This window comes from Catharus ustulatus, chromosome Z, assembly GCF_009819885.2.
Source record: "Catharus ustulatus isolate bCatUst1 chromosome Z, bCatUst1.pri.v2, whole genome shotgun sequence".
NCBI lineage: Eukaryota > Metazoa > Chordata > Aves > Passeriformes > Turdidae > Catharus > Catharus ustulatus.
Window position 1 is genome coordinate 32,336,123 of NC_046262.2, and position 19,412 is coordinate 32,355,534.

Here is a 19,412-nt window from a genome sequence, read left to right on the forward strand (position 1 = left end):
CAATAAAAAATATACAGCAGTGAGAGTAATTTATAGCATAATTAGATAAATCTATAAACAGTTTGAAAAATATTAGTAAACAATTTACACAACTTGCAATCAATGTAAATGAAATTAAGCGACGAGAAAGAAACTTTTTTTTTTAATTTAAAAATAAGATTTCATAAAAATACAGAATGCAAGAATTCTCAGTAGGAATGAAAAAAATAAACCATAACTTAAAATAATTTTTAAAAATCTCACAGAAACATTACATTAATGAAATAAACAAAGATAAATAAGAAACAATACATGGCTTATCAGGTGAACATATCTTGCATTTTCAGATTTGATTACAAGAATACCAGAGTAATCTTTCCTGCTTTAGTATTATTCAGTCATTCACCTCACACATTGCCATTCAGGCATAACCAGTGTTAGAGCTCCTAATTTAAACAACTCCAGTAGGAATTCATTCAGCATTATTTGAAAACAGTCAAGATCAAACCAAGAACAAATTAGTAAAACTCAATCACGTGCCCATGTGTGAGCTACAAAATTCAGACTGCTAGTTTACAAAAATCATTACTATTTTCCTGCCTGTTAAAGAGATAGAGTAATAATGTTCTGTCTGTAGACTACTGTGGTATACAGGTATCAGTCTGGGAATGTGCCTAGAAATACCCAGAAATGCACAGAAATTAGAAGTTAAATTTCATATTTTCTAACTTGAAAACCACTGTAAATATAAGTTATTCTTACAGTTATACAGTTGATACTTAGATGGCCCTTGTTGCAACAAGTGGCTTTAACCACTCTGCCACAGTTTGGCCAATACACAAGATGCCACTGGTAATTTCAGAAGAATTGAAATCCTAGGCCTTATGCAGTCCACAGATACAAGTATTTAAATGCCTTCCTAGGTCAAATACTCAAGACACTGAGAAAGTAGTACAAAAAAATTTTGAGGAACATTTTCTGAAGTATCCAGTCATGTAGTATGTCACCTAACTATCGACACTGTATTTAGTGTCCACACAATTCTCCCCAAAAACAGTTCCTAGCAGCATTCAGTATCCCACTGTTTCTTTTGTGATCCTAATACTTCAACTAATTTAGAACTAGATTCAGCTTATTAGTGGGAGAAAATCACTCCCCTCAATCTGTTTGCCATATTTCTTAGGAAGCAACCCAGGGAACAACTGGTTTGCGGTGCTGAAAGCACGTATTACCAGTCGTGTTGAGCTTCTCATCAACCAAACGTGGTAACATGAAACATGAAATATCATGGATTCGGAATGGGAAGAACAGTGTGATTTGTCATGATCTGCTAGTTTTGGATGAGATAGAGTTAATTTTCTTCAGGGTAGCTAATGCAGGGTTGTGTTTTGATTTGTGGTGGGGAGAGTGTGGATAACACAGAATATTTTCCTTACAGCTGAGACACAAGAAAACCCAGTGACAGGGTCTTTTTTGCTCCTTATACCATCCCATCAAGGAGGTTGGGGGTACACAAGGAGTTGGAGGGCACACAGTTGGGAGAGCTGACCTCAACTGACCCCAGGAAATTCCATACCACACTCAGCAAACAGAGTTGGGGGAAGGAGGAATACATGAATGTTTGGAGTGATGGTGTTTGCCTTCCCCAGTCACTGTCACGAGCACCGCAGCCCTCCTTTCTCACACAGCTGGCTGAATACCAGCCTGACCACGGGAAGCAGTAAGTAATTCTTTATTTTGCTTTGCTAGCTTGCATGGCCTTTGCTTTATGTATCGAACCTATAGATTGTCCTTCTCTTGACCCAAGAGTTTCACGTTTTCACTCTTCCAGTCTCCCCATCATCCTGTTGGGGGGAAATGACTGAGTGGATCAGTGGTGCTTAGTTGCTGGCTGGGGTTAAACCAGGATAAATGACATTCCACGTGGTGTTTTATTAACCATGAATTTATAAACTAATGAATCAAAATAATTATCAGAATATTTGAAGAACAGCTCCGAATATATTATAAAAGTTATGTATGTTAATAAACACTAATGCATAGAAAATTTAATCTTAAAATTCCATGTATATGAGACTTCAAGACTTGTAACTCCTTCTCAAGACTGAAAATTATTGAGTACCTGAACTACTAGACCAGTTGTGTGATGGAACCTCTCCTTCAAAGCAACAGATCAGAGGACTGATGCACAAGCATTATTTAATGCCTTATCTTTTATTTTAGACCCCAGCATTTTTCAAATGACATCTCAAATTTCTGATTATGAGAAGATAGCAAGTTAACATTCTTTGGTCCTACCAGAAGTTATCCCACTCTGCAAGTAAACCAGCTACTTTCAAATATTTTCAGGGAGAAGTTCATTAGTTCTTTAAGTTCTCTTTGTGCCTCTCAGGAAATTAAATATTGCCAAGTCAGAAGATAATATTCACTTTTCTCAATAAAGCACATGTTGTTCTGATATTATATTAGGATTAAATTTAGTAACACTGTCTATAAGACTTTTTTTAATGCATAATGATAACAAATATTAATCAATCTTAAAAATGCAGTTTCTACTACAGCAAGGAATCTTAAGGAAGACTTGGAGGAAAAAGAAGGAATGGTTCGAAGGATTCAAGTATTTCAAGGTCTGAAGGACAGCAAATTGGTACATAAAAGTCTGATTTTTCCTGGCTGAACTCATTCTGAGAATTAGTTTCAGAAGCATTACTTGGAGAAACTAATAACATGGTAGGGTCCTTCAGTGAAATTAAGAAAAAACTATTTATTTTTTACCATTTTAGAGGCCTCTCATTCAAAGAATAAAGTTTAGTACCTCCTAAAATATGAAATCTCTCCAAATTTCCCCCTTTGTGCCCCAAATACTTAGAAAAGGGACAGAAATGAACTAGCAGTCTTAATCATGTTGTAAATTGATTCCTAATGTTATGATGAGCAGGAGACTGAGAAAAAGTAGGTTTAAAAAGAAATCAAACAATACGGAAACACTTGAGAACAAGAGTTTGTAAAATCAGTGCTTTTGTCTGAGAGTCAGGCAAGATTTTCATGCTGGAAAGTATAACTGATAAGTCCAGCCTCCAGGTTTGTCTCTTGGTCATTTAAGTGGTGCCACAGCAGCAGCAGGCACAGAGGGTGACACGGCTCCTGGGGCTGCTCCTGGGATGTGGGGCTCCAGCATCCCAGGGCTTGGTGCTCCATGCACGGTGGCACAAACAGTACAGTAATTTCACGATTACAAGCCGCACTGACTATAAGCCGTACTTCCGGGTGTCGGCAGCATTTTGTTCTTTGTTCATACACAAGCCGCACCCAATTATAAGCCGCTCTGTCGTTCACAGCGAGGACCCGTGTGCAACAAAGTTGCCAAATAGTAACAGAATCGCAGGATCGCAGAGTTTACTGGCTTGGCTCGGGCCGTGAGGGTTCAGCCCGCTTGGGGCTGCCGACAGGGCCAGGTGGCCCAGCTCACTGCTGCCACTCGGCAGGGTCGCTCGTGGTCAGCTGCCACTGCCACTGGCCTCGCTCGCCTCGGCCCAGTGCTGCCCGGCTATGGCAGGGGGGCAAGGAGCCCGCCGGCACCTGCGGCGGCAGGAGAGGAAGCAGCCCCTCCGCTCCCACGGCAGGTGGGGACGGGAGCCTGCCTGCTCTGCGGCGGCAGATGAGAACGGGAGCACCCCGTCTTCCCCCTGGGCCACGGGGCCAGCAGGAGGGAGCCCCCCACCTCTCCCCCGGGCTGCGCTGCCTGAAGGAGGGAGCTCCCCCACCTTCTTCCCCCCCGCGCTGCCAGCATGGAGCCCGGCTCCACCCGCTGTGAAACAGAAGAACCAATTTGTAACAATCGCGAAATGCCAGGTTTTACTGGCAGGTGCTGGGCTAGGCACCCTGGCTGGCTCTTCCAGGGTTGGAAATGTCCGAAAATTATTCACATATTAGCCGCCCCTGAGTGTAAGCCGCGTTTCTGAGGTGGGAGCAAAATTTTAGTCAAAACGGTGAGGCTTGTAATCGTGAAATTACTGTAATACCAAGAAGCAGAACACACAGTTACATGTCCCACAATAAACATACCAAAATTAGTTAAATTCCTGGTTCTCTTTCTGAATAAGGTTCGGAACTGTACAATTTGCTCTGGTATCTGATTAGCATTAAAAACTTTTGCTCACTGAACATTTAAATATTGGCATGGAAAATTAAATATTATTTGCCTGTATATTCCTAAAATATAGATTAAATAGTGGGGGAGGGAGGGAAGAAAATAATAGAGCTATTACTTTATTATGTATATCCACACTCCTTTCAATTTCAAGCACTTCTGCAGTCTTTTCACCCATTTCCTCAAACTTCTTTTTGTTTAAATATTGCTGCCGATATGCCAATACCACTTGAAAGAAAGTCTAACCTCACTACAATTGGCACAAGGAAAATAAAAGGAAAATGGCTGAACATTAGGCTTGAAATTTAAATTAATAAAACATTGCATCTATTTTAAAAGGGACAGAAAAAGTAAAGTTGGATGAAATGCTATACATTTACAAAAGTTTAAAGTTCAAGCAATTTTTAAGATGCACTTTTTGGAACTTTCAATTGATCATCAAAATCTGTCAATCTACTAAAGGGACACCTAACATTGGCAGTAACTGTACTAAGACTTTAAAAGAGTTCACCTAGAAATTTTTTGTGAACACCTTACCTTTCTCTTTTTGAAGTAACTCAAATAAGCTTACACAAATGAAGTTCATAAATAAACTTACTTTCTGCACAATATACATATATTAAATCCTAAATTCGTGTCTTTAATTGTGTCCTGCTGCATGGCTGCTATCTAAGGTGGATCCTAGCCCTGTTAGAGTATGTATCAAACACAGTAAGCAGCATAACTGGAAACACTGAGCTGTGAATTTCTCCTAGAAATTCACAGAAATTTTCATAATCATCTGAAGTTAATATTTGTATAGATACAGATTGCTAAAGTAAGTACATAATTTTTCCAGATACAAGAAGACCGAGCTCGTACTTTGGAAATAGCTATCATTTTACCAGATCTGAAAGATGCCTTCTTTGGTTAACTACTTCCATACTTAAATGAACAACAAGCTATCTACATCAACATAGTACCCTATTAAATGTGTTAATATACTTCACTGTTCATGTTAGTAGCAAATCTATATTTATGTATAAATATTTTAATTACTTTTATTTTCAATATACAAACACTTAGACCAATTCCTGTTAATCAAGACTAAAGAAAAGTAAATATAAAATTTTTAACTTTATTCACAATATACTCTTCTTTATAGTACATTATGCTAACTAATTACATCTTTATTTCTCAAAAGTAATCATTCTAGTATTTGCACCATGCAACTTCTTTGTTGATTATTGCTGATTCGAATCCTTGGGATTTAGGGAAAACGTGCTCTGTATCTGCATAGTTTACCCTGAAATATTTAATCCCTCTCACTGACATAAAGACATGAACACTTTTCACTAACATCATATCCAGGCCGAAAGACAACTGTAAACTGCAAATTCTTCTCTATGTAAATACACACATTTTTGTGTCTTTATAAAACCTCTCTGAGAAACGTTTAGGAAGTACTCTGCTTCAGCTTTAAATGTTACCTTTTATAGTGCAGTGCTGCAGGATTACTTTTGCATATCATAAACAACTGGCAGAATCATGGAATTTTAAACATATGTAGCAGGAAAAAAACCACATTATTATTATTATTATCCAGACAGACCCACTGATAAAAACCTAAAAAAAATTCAAGGCAGAATAGGCCACTTAGTGAGAAATCTAATCATCAGTGTAAACGTCAGTGCTTCCCACACAAAATATAAAAAAGAAAGAAAAGAAAGAAATTTTTAAAAAAGAAAAAAAAAAAAAGAACCAGTATCAAACAGGATGAAGACTACATTCCAGTTGTCTGCTTTTGGTATTAACCTCAAAGACAAAAGGAATCTCTTTGGAAAGCCAATTTGAAAGTACATAAGCCTGAAGTTGACTGTTTTACTTGCGTTAATTTCAGAACAGGATCAAGACCATAGCTAAAATAATGCCCAGGGCACACTGTGATGCCTACGACTGGATTTTAATTGACTTAAAGACTGTCATAGTCCCATTACCATAAAACCTGTAATGTACTTCCAGCATGGAAGACCCATCTGCACCCAACATCCATCTGTTTAGACATGATTGGCAAAGTGGTAGGGAACTCGCAGTGGTTGCCTCTGCCTGAAAGGAATAAACCACAGGATCTTCCAGTGAGTGCCAAAAACTTCTGAGAAGGTCTGCTGCCATGGCTTTCGGGGCCTCGATCTACAGAAGATAGCATTATTAGTGAAAGACAGCATGCCCACAGTGCATTTCAGTCAGCTACAACAATGTAGGTTGGCAGGGGATCCAACACTGGACTCCAATGAATTGTGTCCAAGCATCACAAATACAACTTTTATTTCATTACGACACACAGCTGCGACTTAACTTTGGAAAACAGAAACTATCTGTATCATCAATCAAACAAAGGCACCTTCTGAAGCATAGGAGACCTCAATATTAATGAAACATATGTCAAAACACTGCAGAAAGTATATTTTGATCTGTACTTTCGAAAAGAAAATACAGTTCCACTGGCTTTGGGTAGGAAAAGAAGGGAACAATATGAGGTTATTTTGTGCAGACCCACTATTAATAGATTAAAGAGGTCTTGCTAGAGGTAGGAAGTACAGAGCATAGTACCATGCAAAATCGTCTTAACAAACAGCTACTCCCTTAGCATTTCACAATGTAGGAATTTTACAGAACTTACATGTCTTCACAACAGTTTGACATTTTTTCTATACTTGTAGTGTCCTGTTAAAGAAAAAAAAACACAATGAAAAAGTATTTATTTACATTCCTAATTTTTAAAATCTCATTATGAAAGGAAGCAAATATAGCAGGGAATGAATTATTAATGTACACTCTTTTGCCATTAGTTCAGTAGGTTGCTTATTACACGTATGCCACATATGCCATATTAGATTCAATGCAAGATTACACATACAAATTTTAACTCAGTCTGTTAAATTATTTTTACAAGTATGATATGAAACTGTACTCTGTAGTTTGACTACAATACCAAACAAAAACTTATAGCATTATTACAGCTAGAATTAGTTCGGATATTACAATTAATGTACAGGACATTTAGAAGCCATGTGTATAAGATCCACTCTTGCCATACTTTCCACAAGCACTCATTCTAGACTTGGAGTATCCCACTGAGATTACCATGGGAAAAGTTAGTAAAATGCGTTCATTAACAGACGCAATATTTTGAAAAGCAGGAGCTAGTCAGAAGTTTTAAAACCATTAGCTTCATGAGCATTATAATGCAAGCAGTACAACTGAAAATATACCATGAGTTTCTACAGTTCTTACAATTAAATACCAAAAATAAAAACTGTTCTCTTAAAATATAAAAGCTGAATAATAAGCAGAGCGAAGGCCGCAGCCAACAGCAACTTAAATTCATACTTTAATTATAAAACATTAAGAAAAGTTAACAGATCAGTTTTAGATTAGGTCACCCCCAAATAAAACATTTCAAATTGCCAATAGTACTTTTTTCTCACTTTTCACTACGGATCTCACAAAAAAGCTTCCTTTGTGAGTATCATGTGGGGAGTTTCAATCCACACTGATAGTTCATTACATCCCAAAATCATTTGTAAAGTTCAACACACAATTAATTGAAATATTCTTTATGATTTCAACTCCTTTTCATTGGTAGTTTGGTATTTCCCTTTACTTTTCATTGATACAGGCAAGCACATAACACACCTGAAAAATTCCATTACAATTTGAGTAACATCAAGAGCTAATCTCAATTGTCCCCAGCCACATAAGACAAAAGGATTGTGGTTGAATTAGGCTGCAACTTCATGATCATCTGGAAACACTACCTAGCACTAAAAACCATACTGTGCTCCTTGATTGTTCCTGCATGCAATTCAAGGCAAGCATTACTCCGCCCCTGCTCTCATATAGTTTTAAGGGGGAAGGGCACAGTATGAGTGGGAAATAACGTACAGGGAGCTGATTCCCGACATGGGTGGCCCATGGAAGGCCAATTTTTGCCCTTCTATTCAACTTCCCAACTCTGAAGAGTTTTGGAACAGGATCCCCTACCACACACTACACAGCAAAAATCTTAATTCTGTCCATATCTATTCAGCCAAATTCCAGATGCACTACAGCAAAGGAGAGAATGCTAATCCACCAGGATGCACAAGAAGTTTGTGTAGAGAAGGCGTACCCAGTGAAGGTTACATAAACCATGCTGGCACCATCGGGAGGGAGGAAAGGACTGGAGGTAGCAATCTGCAAATACTGCATGTTGTTTTTTTCCCCACAGACAAACTGCTGCTCCTCTTACATTATGGACCTGTCTTCCCTCTCCTTCCACAAGCGTCAGGAAAGCATTATAAGACACAAGTCATTCTCCTTGTTAGGGCAGGACCTGTCTGCACAGCCAAGGAATACTTTGCTTCCTTGGACTGGCTTTTTGTTCAGCTTTTGTCACAGTAAACACCATCTTTGCTGACCACAGAAATTCATACCTGGTTTTTTGAATAAAAAGGACTAAGTGAAAAAGAGATTACTTCCATGGCTTTTCAGCAAGACGGTAATAACATTTTCATGAGATGCTGTAGCTCCTCGTGTAACTGCAAAAATATCTCAGTTCTAGGAATTATTCTCTGGTCAACTCAATGCTGTTTATCATATAGTACAAAATAATATTGGCATATTTGAAAGCACTTATGGCAAATGGTCTTTCGTAAAACAATAACATGCTAGTCTAGACTCTAAATTGACTTGTAGCTAAGGAATATTTGTGCAACCATTTCAAAAGAAGGGCCTTTAAATCAGCTTTGGGCGCAGAAGTAACATCACCAAATACTTTTAACATGGCTTTCTCCTAAGTTTCTGCACATTGCTTATTCATTAATACACTTGAACTCCTCCCTAAAATACTGTATTTGAGATTTTTGGGGGCAAAATCACAGGCTGGAAACTGGAGTCTGCATTTCATTCTAAGTGTAGTCATGGCATGTTATCAAGATCGGAAAGGTTCTCATCAGGGTCTGCTCCTCTCAAAACTGTAACCTGTTAAATTAACTAAGTTAAAGCACCAAACAAGGAAGGAACCAACTTTTTCCTTTTTCCTTTTTCCTTTTTCCTTTTTCCTTTTTCCTTTCCTTTCCTTTCCTTTCCTTTCCTTTCCTTTCCTTTCCTTTCCTTTCCTTTCCTTTCCTTTCCTTTCCTTTCCTTTCCTTTCCTTTCCTTTCCTTTCCTTTCCTTTCCTTTCCTTTCCTTTCCTTTCCTTTCCTTTCCTTTCCTTTCCTTTCCTTTCCTTTCCTTTCCTTTCCTTTCCTTTCCTTTCCTTTCCTTTCCTTTCCTTTCCTTTAATAAAATAAAATATTGGAGCCACATTTCAAAAGCTGCAAAATAACAAAGAAACACTGCTCTAAAGTTTAGCTGCTTAACAAGTGCTAGCAAATGAACTTATGAAACAAAATGCCCCTCATACCTTCCCTCCCCCAACATTGCTGCTAAACAGGCTCATTTGAAATGTACCTTCATTTGAGAGTGAACTAATTTACCTTTTCACATGAAAGTGAAACTTCACAGCACCCCACAAAAGTCAGTAGCCCCTCTGGAGACAGGAGATGAAGGAAAAGGAGAGTACCACAGTTGAGTTTTGACCTGTTATTTATCTTCTCAGATATTAATTTTTTTTTTTTTTTGAGACAAAGGCGCAGAATAACCACTATTCTTCTGAATGACAAGGTGGTCTTCTCATTAACACATCTCACAAATGCCTTTCAACCAGGGTATCATGTCTCTTGATTATGCATTTGATGTATACCAAGGTTTTGCTGCAACATCAGAATTACTGTGGTCAGGCTAAGAGGCTTTAGCTGTCTGCATCTACTATCAGCTTGGATTACTATTAATACAAACAGAACTCTGCTAAGACTTTTTTTTCCAGCCTCATAGCTAATGTTAATGTTAAAACCTTTTTTGAGCACTGGCACTTATCCAAAAGTTTAAAATAACTTGGTATGAGCAAACATCACATTTCAATGAAGTCCTAGTAATCTCTAACTTTTAAAATTAAATCTCTTAAAATTTCCAATTGAATACAAGATGAAATTGACAAATACAATTGATTAATTTAACATGATGGATCATGTGGGTGGATTCCCAAAGTCATCATCCAGACTGGAAATAAAAATTGTTCCTGCATCTGGTTCTCTGAATGAGATACATATCCAATGATAAGCATCTTAAAGCAACTAGAGAAAAAAATGACCTTAGTGAGACAGGAAAAAGAAATCAGAGGAAACAAACACAGGAATAGGAAAAGAGCAAAGTATCCAGATTCTGCTGAGGATAGAAAAACTATGGCGTTTTTTCACTTTGAGGATATACTACAAGTCCATAAAGGCAGTTTGCCCACTCATAATTAAGTAAGCTACTGCCACAGCTAAGACTGCTGTAAGGAGAAGAATGGAGAGAAAGATGTATGTAAAAGTACCAGCAGAGTTCTGCAAACCAACTTCAGATTCACTTGCAAATGTATGCATCCACATTAGCTCCAAAGAGAACTGTACCTCTCACATCTATGCTTTTATTTAGCATAACCAACTGACAAAAAAAAATTAAGAAAATCACATGCACCCTTTAACAAACTGTCCTATAGGATGGGTTTTATCGTGAACTAATTCATTATGAAAAAAGCACATGCAAAGGATATTTTTCGCCAACTGATTCATGTTTTCCAAGTATGAACTGTAATTTGTAACTTACAGGACTAACTCCAAAGCATGCAGCTACAATCTCTGGTTCAATTTTTCTTTTGTGTTTGCTTAAAGTGACATGCAATCATTACAGCTCTATTAAATACTTGCAGTAGCTCAATGTAAGCATTATACCATGCTTTTAGTATTTTCAAATATTCAGTATAGGTGAATCAGCAGAGAAGAATGATGAAGCAGAAAAAGAAAACAAAACTCGCAAGCCTTCCTCGATCTCCAGCCTTTGCTTTTATCTGAAAGTTCAAGACAACACATCCTTTATAGAAACGTTTTTGGTTTTTTTGTTCTAATATCCTTTCATGGTGGGCATGCAAGTGACAGGTGAGCAACTCAAGAATATAAAATACTAAACATTAAAAGAATATATCATATTTGAGGAATTTTCTTTTTTTGGCATCAAATACATGTTAGGTTACTTTTGGCCACTTTTTAGCATTATTTTCTTAATCTATACTTTCCATATATGATGGTTAATTTAACCAATTACTCTTACGTTTAGCCTGAAAATTATTAGTTCTGTTTTAAGTTTAAACTTCTATATCAGACTCATGTGCTAAATGAAAAATAAATCTACACTCTGTTACTTCTAGGGAATATTCCAGCACTCCTCTATGTTCTGATTAATTTACAGTAATTTCACAACTATAAGGCGCACACCCCGGGAGTTGGCAAATTTCGCAACTTTGTAGATCATATAAGGCGCACTAGACTATAAGGCGCACTTTTTTTTTGCAGCAAGGATCTGCCCCCAGCTCGCCCTGCACAGTTGTTGGCTGAGGCCCTGCCTCCAGCCAGCAGCTTCGGCCCCGCAGGCACCCAGCAGCCCCGACCCCATGGCCACGCAGGCATCTGGAAGCCCTGGCCTCGCAGCCCTGCAGGCACCCAGCAGTCCCGGTCCCGCAGGTACCTGGAAGCCCTGGCCCCGCAGGCACCTGGAAACCAGTAGCCCTGCCTCCAGCCAGCAGCCCTGCCCCGTGGTCCCGCAGGCACTTGGAAGCCCCGGCCCTGTAGCCCCACGGGCACCCAGCAGCCCCAGCCCCGCAGGCACTTGGAAGCCCCAGCCCCACCGGCACCCAGCAGTCCCAGGCTTGCCTCCAGCCAGCAGTCCCGGACCCGCCTCCAGCCAGCAGCCCCGGCCCTGCAGGCCCCACAGGCACCTGGCAGTCCCAGCCCCGCAGGCACCCAGCAGCCCCGGCCCCACGGCCCCACCTCCACCTGGCAGCCACAGCCCCGCCTCCACCCAGCAACCGCGGCCCTGCCGGCTCCCCCCCGCAGCTCGCAATTCCAGGTTGGCAAATTTCTGAACTTTGTCCATTATATAAGGCGGACCAGACTATAAGGCGTACTTCCGTGTTTGGGCCAAAATTTTTGTCAAATGTGCGCGCCTTATAGTCGTGAAATTACTGTAGTTAAACAGATTTCCAATTTATTTATTGGCTATCAGATGATGACTCAATGAAAAGAAATCATCTACAATGGAGGCAATACAAGCACATCTCTTAACTTCAGGCTATTTCAAATCCATGGCATGTTTGGTGCAGATAGTTGCATGATAAGAGACTTGACAAAACGTATTATAATTATCAATCCTTACAAATACCTTAAGACAAAAATATAAGGGAAAAATATTTAAGAAAGCTAGTTGTTGATCTTCTTCACACAGAAATCATTTTAATGGTCTGATGTCTAAATCTGACAAGCAACATGTAAACAAAATATTCTCAGCCCCTGGAACATTCAAATATTGTTTTTATAGTTACTTATCTTCAAGTGGTAAAAGGTACTACCTTTACTAATAGAAAAATAGGTTAGTAAAAGGACTTCCTTTTTGAGTGATGAACCAGGGATGGTTTTGGTACAATATCTGACGCTATTTTATACTCCTTGCACAATATAGAATTGGATTCCATTTTCTAACTTGCCCTTTTTCCTTAAAATATTTTAAATTATTCATTTCAATAAAAATATTCATATTTACGTAAGACCATGCAGTGACCTAAATAAAAGAGATCTTTTGCTACCTAGAGTGTCTTAAACATCTATTTATTCCTATATTTTAAATAGCTCATAAAAGAGGGGCTTTTAAAAATAAACTAGTACTTTACTTTTATGGTAAATATGTATGCCAGAATCAGTCATTAAAAATGCTAAACAAACTGCAAACCTGATTGAGAGAAATAAGGTAAAGATACAAAATAATTTACTCAGTTAACAAGATCATATTCAAAGAGCAGGATATTATTAATTCCTGGGAGTTTAATTTACAGAACTTCATGCAGTCTTCTAACAGGAGATCTGGCTATAGGTGGATTAAAGGTAAGTCAGGAAAAGGGGAAGGGATAAGAATATCAAGGAAGAGGAAGACAGATAATGTTAACATTAAGTTATTTTCTGTTAGCAATTTCCAGTTCCTCTTTGGGGTTATAGATTATAAATACTTTGCTTTCCCTCTGTAATTACTTTATATCTTACACTATATTGTAGTCACATAAAGAATACAATCGCCTGGAAATCCTAATTTTCCCTACCAATCCTAATTTTTAATATGCTAAACTTAATTATGAGGATTAATAGTTCCCTGATTACACTTCTGCCATGTTTGAAAAAACAGGAAAAGCCCTTAGTATTCACTAATCAAAACAGTATTTAATAGATTATATGATTAAAGATATGATTGCAAATATTTTTAATTACCAGATACTTATTATTAAAGACAAAAAGCATTTCAGCAGAACTAGATCACTTGTCACTCTGCATATTAAATCAGCAATGGATCAATACATTAAAATACACAAAGAATTAAAAAGCTCTCGATTCTACTGACAGAAAAACTGCAGTTACATTTTCATTATTTTGAAACTCAATCTTCATAAAAAGGTTGAAAAACCAACTTGTAATATACACTCGCTAATTTAAGGTGAAAAGGAGAAACACTGCAACAATAAAAAGCAAGTATCAACATTTTTTAAAGCTTCTAAGGGGAAAAATGTATGTGGTAGGCACCATATTGTGCACTAGACAGGCTGTTGAACAATTTTTTCCCTCCTATCCTTCCTAAAGAAAATAAAGGGAAGTTTCTCTTTTCCACATCCAGAAAGCACTGATGCAACAGGATACTGGCATATCACTGTACACCATTCAAACAGTTAATTAACAGGAAACCCTGGTAGCATTAATTAAATTAATAAAGTCACTGTCCACTTAGTTTATGATAATACATCCTCTACCTTGCACAAAGGCCACATGGTATCTATTAAATTTATAAAAGCCTATCCATTAAATAGTTCTGCCCCAAAGAAACAAGTTAATTACTAAATCATTTCAATGAAAAGTTTTTCTCTGCAATATTAGCATAAATCACATTAAATCATATTTAATGGACCATAGCAGAAGAATTAAGAAAATTTCTCCCACAGAAATAGTTTGTTAGAACATAAGGAAAAATGAAAACACCGTTTAGTGTTTGAGATAAAAACAATCAAAGGTAATCCTTTAAAATTAGGGTTCAGATTAGTCTCTGCAAAGGATGCTGTTTAACTGAAACATCTGGTAGTGTTATGTTGAGAGATAGGCCTTTTTTAACTTTGGAAATGAGATTAGTAGATCAGTTATTTGTAAGTGTCCAAGTAATTTCTAATTATTTTATCTGGGTCACAGATAATCCGCTTTTACAGGGCTCCCACAATGACATCAGAGGATCACTGTTGAACTGATTATCCTGTTACCTTCCACCATCCATGGGAAGACCGGATTTTCCTTTTGTACAGAGAAAGAGAAAGAAGTGGCTGATTGCTCCAGACAGGTGGCAGCCAACAAAATAAAGAACACCCCAGATCTTGAGAGGAAGAAAATCTCATATATGCAAAAGGCACCAGTTTTTTAAAAATGGTCAACAAACTGAATACTTCTTAGCAGTGTCAGGTTCAATTTAAAAACTCGCTAGATACGAACAAATATGAAAATAATCAGAAAAGTAATTGTATTAAAAACAGTACACCACATGTTGTTTTACATGTTCTATAGTAATGCCTTGTAGGTCAAACATAACTAACAGAAGAATCCTCTCGTATAAATAGAAAAACTGGGGTTTATCATCATTTAACTCTTAATGTATAAGACATAGAGAAATAATTTCTTAAAACTGAAATGGAATATGAGTGAGAGAAATGTAAAAGCCAGGGTTACTCTTCTACTAATAAACACATGAGCATCCTGGCCATTCCACCTTTTTTAAAAAGACTGAATCAAAGCACTCTTTTTAAAAGAGCTCTGTACCTTCAACAACCATACATCAGAAACAACCTGGGGTTGATAAAAGAGACTTTTTTCCTTGGTGAAGGTATGTCTTTTCCTATGAATAAATGAACAAAGAGGGTAGTTATGGGATTTTTTTGAGGAAAACAAACATCTATTACATATAAACATGAGAGAAAAATTCTTAAAAACACATGTCAGGAAAATAATGTCTTGAGAAAGCCAGCAAGTTGTTGGGTACTATTAAATTTAGCTTCCCAATAAATTTTATTATTTCATATAATTACATGAAAAAAAGCAAATGGAAATAAAAATTAGTAACACAGATACATCCTTCTCAACAATTTCTTCCAGCTTAAGTGCAAAATACTCTTTTTTAGATAAACTTTGGGTTTGTCACTTCAAAGCAACGTCATTAATAGGTGCATGCAACTGTTGCACAAGACAGATTGTCTTTATTTTTATTTTTTTTTCAGGAGATTTTAGAACTTTCTGAAATTGACAAAGTGATACTTTATCTATATTTACCTTACAACAAACCACCCATAAAAACCCACATCTCTATCTTCATGGAGTTTCAAAGAGTCTATACTGGAGCTATCTAGTTATCCTGCAGCCATTCAGGCCAAAGACTACTTGCAGAGTAAAAGCGGTTAAAAGAGGTCTGACGTCAAGAGTAACAATTATCTTTAAAATTGTTCCTTTCAGTAGGAGAGTAAAAGAGTTGTACCCTTGTAAGGTGCAACTCCCAAAATTCTTTTTGGCATGCTTTTTTTTTTGTTTTACTTAAAAGTTTGTGTCCACTTTTCAAACAATGTAATTTAAAAATCATGCTGCCTGAGAATATAAGAACATGGTCTTCAGTTAAAAGGAATATAAAATTCAAAATTTCTCTACAAGAAATGACAGGGAATAGAGGAATGGTAAAGCAAGATACAGGCAGGTCTTCAACATAAACGCACGATCATTTTTGAAATTACCTCTGATAGTGTTTAATTCATGAGTGAAACCATTTTTTTCCACTCTGTTCTTTAAAAACTTCAATATTTTAAGTAAGAATACTAATTGTTCATGAGATTTTAAGAGGAGTATCTTCTTTAGAGACCTAGAGTTCCTAAATTAGGATTTTAAATTTCTCCCTATTTCAGAGGCTTATGAATTAGAGAGAACCTCGATACTCTTCTTTCCAAAGTATCCAAATAAAACTTCCCCAAGAATAATGTAAAATGCATGTTAGAAAAAGTATCAAAATTCAGGATGATAACAAAATTAGAGGCAAATAAAGGTCGGGGAAAGCAACTGGAGAAGGAGGATGAAAAGAGCCATGTGCCCCTTCAGATAGAAGTGTGTTTCACATATGCTAGCTTCTAGAGAGAAAGCACTAATCCTGTATACAGAGGCCATCTCAGCTGCTCCCCTCTTCATCGGAGCAATTCATGTCAAAAGTTCCTCTAAGGACAGTTTTTGCCAACCAGCTGTTCTCCTCTCATTGTAGGAAGTCACCTCCTTTGCTCTTTGGCTTCCTGGACCTCCAAACGAGTTATGAATAGCCTTGGCTAATGATACCCTAACAGTGATACCACAATCACAGTGGTGGCAAATGCACACAGAGAAATTACTGCCTGGTAAGTTACTTTGTCTATTATTCACCTTATCAAGCACTACAGCCTCAAGAACATTGTGCCTGTTAGAGACACATTTCAGTATACAACTCAACTCACAAAGTTTTCATTTTTGCCAGAGAGCACATTTTTTCCAAGCATCTTGGTATCTATTGAACACACATGAAGCAGGGTAACAGTGGAATACACACATATGCAGAATACACACATATTTTTCTTTAAGGCCTCTTAAAAAATTGATCTACTGTTATAACCAAGTACAGTTATGGAACGACAGGCACAGATCAGACAACCATGCAACAAATCTGAACTCTGCAAAGTGCCAGCACACATAGCAGCAATGCTTATTGTGTCTACTATTTAAAAACAGGTTTTTTCCCAGGAGCTGTGGAATTAATCCTGGTGTACGTTAAAACTGCAAGAAGAGGCATAAGAGCATGAATTAATGTGTATTACCACACAAGCACAAGAGTTGCTTTGCCTCTTTCAAAAGGCCCATGCTTTTGTTCCTTGTCACATCTCTAGGCAGCTTCAGCAATCACTAGAATTACTGCTTTCATGAATAGTTATGGAGCAATTCACATGGCGTGAAAGCTTTACCTGTGCATATCCATGCCTCTAGGCATCTCAAGTTTCTTTCAAGGTCCTTGTCTGCACTATTACACTTTAATGATTGTGTTGTACTAAGTTTAGATTTTAGAGCTATACCTTACACTTATTTCACCACTAATTCCATATTTAATATAGAGCTCATTTCAGACTCAATTTGCCTAATTTACACAGGAAGGTTAGATGCTGAATGGTAACTCCAGCACAGTACACAGCAGAAACATCACTGCTTCTTACTGTTCATGGTTCATTGCTTCTACAGGTCTTGAATGTCTCGCACATTCAATGTGCTCAGCTTCTGGGTGGGCATACCAGTTTTGTTGTTTCTCTACTTTACCACCACAGGCACATGTATTTTGGGAGCCTGCAATGAAACTAGTAAATCACCTGCTGCCCTCTCCTCTTCCGCCTTTTCCAGTTGCTAGCCAAACCTGTCAGTGCTTATGCAGGAAGCAAGTCTCCACACTACAATGCTGGCAATCAAAAACCATTTGTACAGAAAGAGTTTCAGACACCACTTGTAGACTAAGCACAACTGCACCAAACAGACTTGCTTTGTTTGTTTGGAAGTCTGACTAGTTGTTGCCAAGCACATTTCCTCAAAACAACTGTATTGTTCATTCTTGCTAATTCTGTATTTACAAAGAAAGGAATGAAAAGGGAGAAGACAATTGTGCTGCTGGTATGAAGTGCTCTGAGTGGGGGATGGACTACACGACCTACATTCTTCAGTGAGTCAATGCAACAGCATCCACATGGTGAGAAAGAATTAATGATTGGAGATATACCAGTAATGGATTTCTACTTCCCCAGCAATCCCATCAAGCCTAAAAACTTGTCCATGTGACAATAGCCCCTTCGCTATTGGGGGGAATAGGTAAGGTGCAGTGAGAGGCCTTAAGGAATATTTGTAATTTTCAGCATCTGCCTCTTACAAACTAACCACATCCACAATTACTGTAGCATGCTTGTTTCACATTTTGGCAAAGACAACAGAAAAGAGCGTCCAGGCATACTGCAGCTCAGTCATTCTGATTGCAGCACTAAAACAGACTTAAAAATGCTATTACTCCACAACTGTTCCAGTGTAGCTGCCAGCTCTGTAAGCGAATAGGATGTACTTTACAGCATACAGCTGTCCGAGAAAGAAAAGACTTTACAGCAGCTTATAAATAGAGTGCAGTGGTGGCAGCAGCCTGAAAGTGTTAAGGCTCAGGACAGTGAAGTTACAACTGAGCATTCGTGCCTGTTGTAGTGGCAGTGCAGTTGGCATTCCATGTCAGAACAGACATAGCCCAGGTTTCAGGTATATCTGACAGACATAGGTTTAGTCTAAGAGGTCTTATTTCACATCCAGTAATAGTATCTGAATGCATGCTGATGATCACTGTTAAAATTTAGTCCAGCTTCTGACAGCACACAGAATAGAATGAGAAACTTAGGGTCTGCTCCTTGTTTTCTTCTATATCCTATCTGAGGTTTAGTGCAGTACTGATCAGATGGGTTTTCTGATCCTTGTCATATACATATACCCATTTAACAGAAACTGAAAAGACATTAATATTTCAGTATCTGAACAATTAGGCTCACTAAATTTCTTTCTCTGTCTCACCTGTTACTGGTGAGCAGAATTCACCACTTATACATACTACAGTGATGGTCTAGAAAAACATTCCAGCTCTAGATGACACAGACATAAAACCAACACTTAAAACAGGAAAAACTGTCAGGAAGACCCTGGAACAGAAATCAGGCACACAGTAAAGGTGCACAAAGGTAAATCTGTTGACCTGGGGGTTAAGGGTAAGTACAGACCACATTATGGTAGAGTAGCTGGAGAATGGCACTAATAATTACCATGACACAAAAAGCAAAAGGCAGTAAACATGTAAAAGTAATATAGTAAAAACAAAAAAGTAGTATTGTTTCTTTATCTAACACAATTAAAAACTACACTATATTTTTTGCTTTATTCCATATAAATGAATTACACAATACAGTTGAGAGGTTTTCTATTATGTACCTACAAAAGCTAATACTGTGCCAACATTCATAATTCCAAAATGAAATCTCAAGCAGACC

The 19,412-nt window shown here is 37.7% G+C and overlaps 1 protein-coding gene across 2 annotated transcripts in view; it reads right to left on the reverse strand.

Annotated features, from left to right (window-relative positions):
* Positions 1-19,412, reverse strand: part of ZDHHC21 (zinc finger DHHC-type palmitoyltransferase 21) — a 50,191-nt gene that overhangs the window by 4,563 nt on the left and 26,216 nt on the right. The window contains exons 7-8 of one of the 2 annotated variants that reach the window (XR_004420791.1): positions 6,789-6,832; positions 6,106-6,298 (exon numbers count right to left, since the gene is read on the reverse strand). Coding sequence is in view for 1 of the 2 variants with exons in the window: in XM_033086043.2 (XP_032941934.1) it covers positions 6,166-6,298; positions 6,789-6,832 (177 nt within the window). In the remaining variant the exon portion in view is untranslated. Of the gene's footprint in view, positions 1-3,925; positions 6,299-6,788; positions 6,833-19,412 lie in introns of those variants that run through there. The other variant, XM_033086043.2, reaches the window with a different exon arrangement.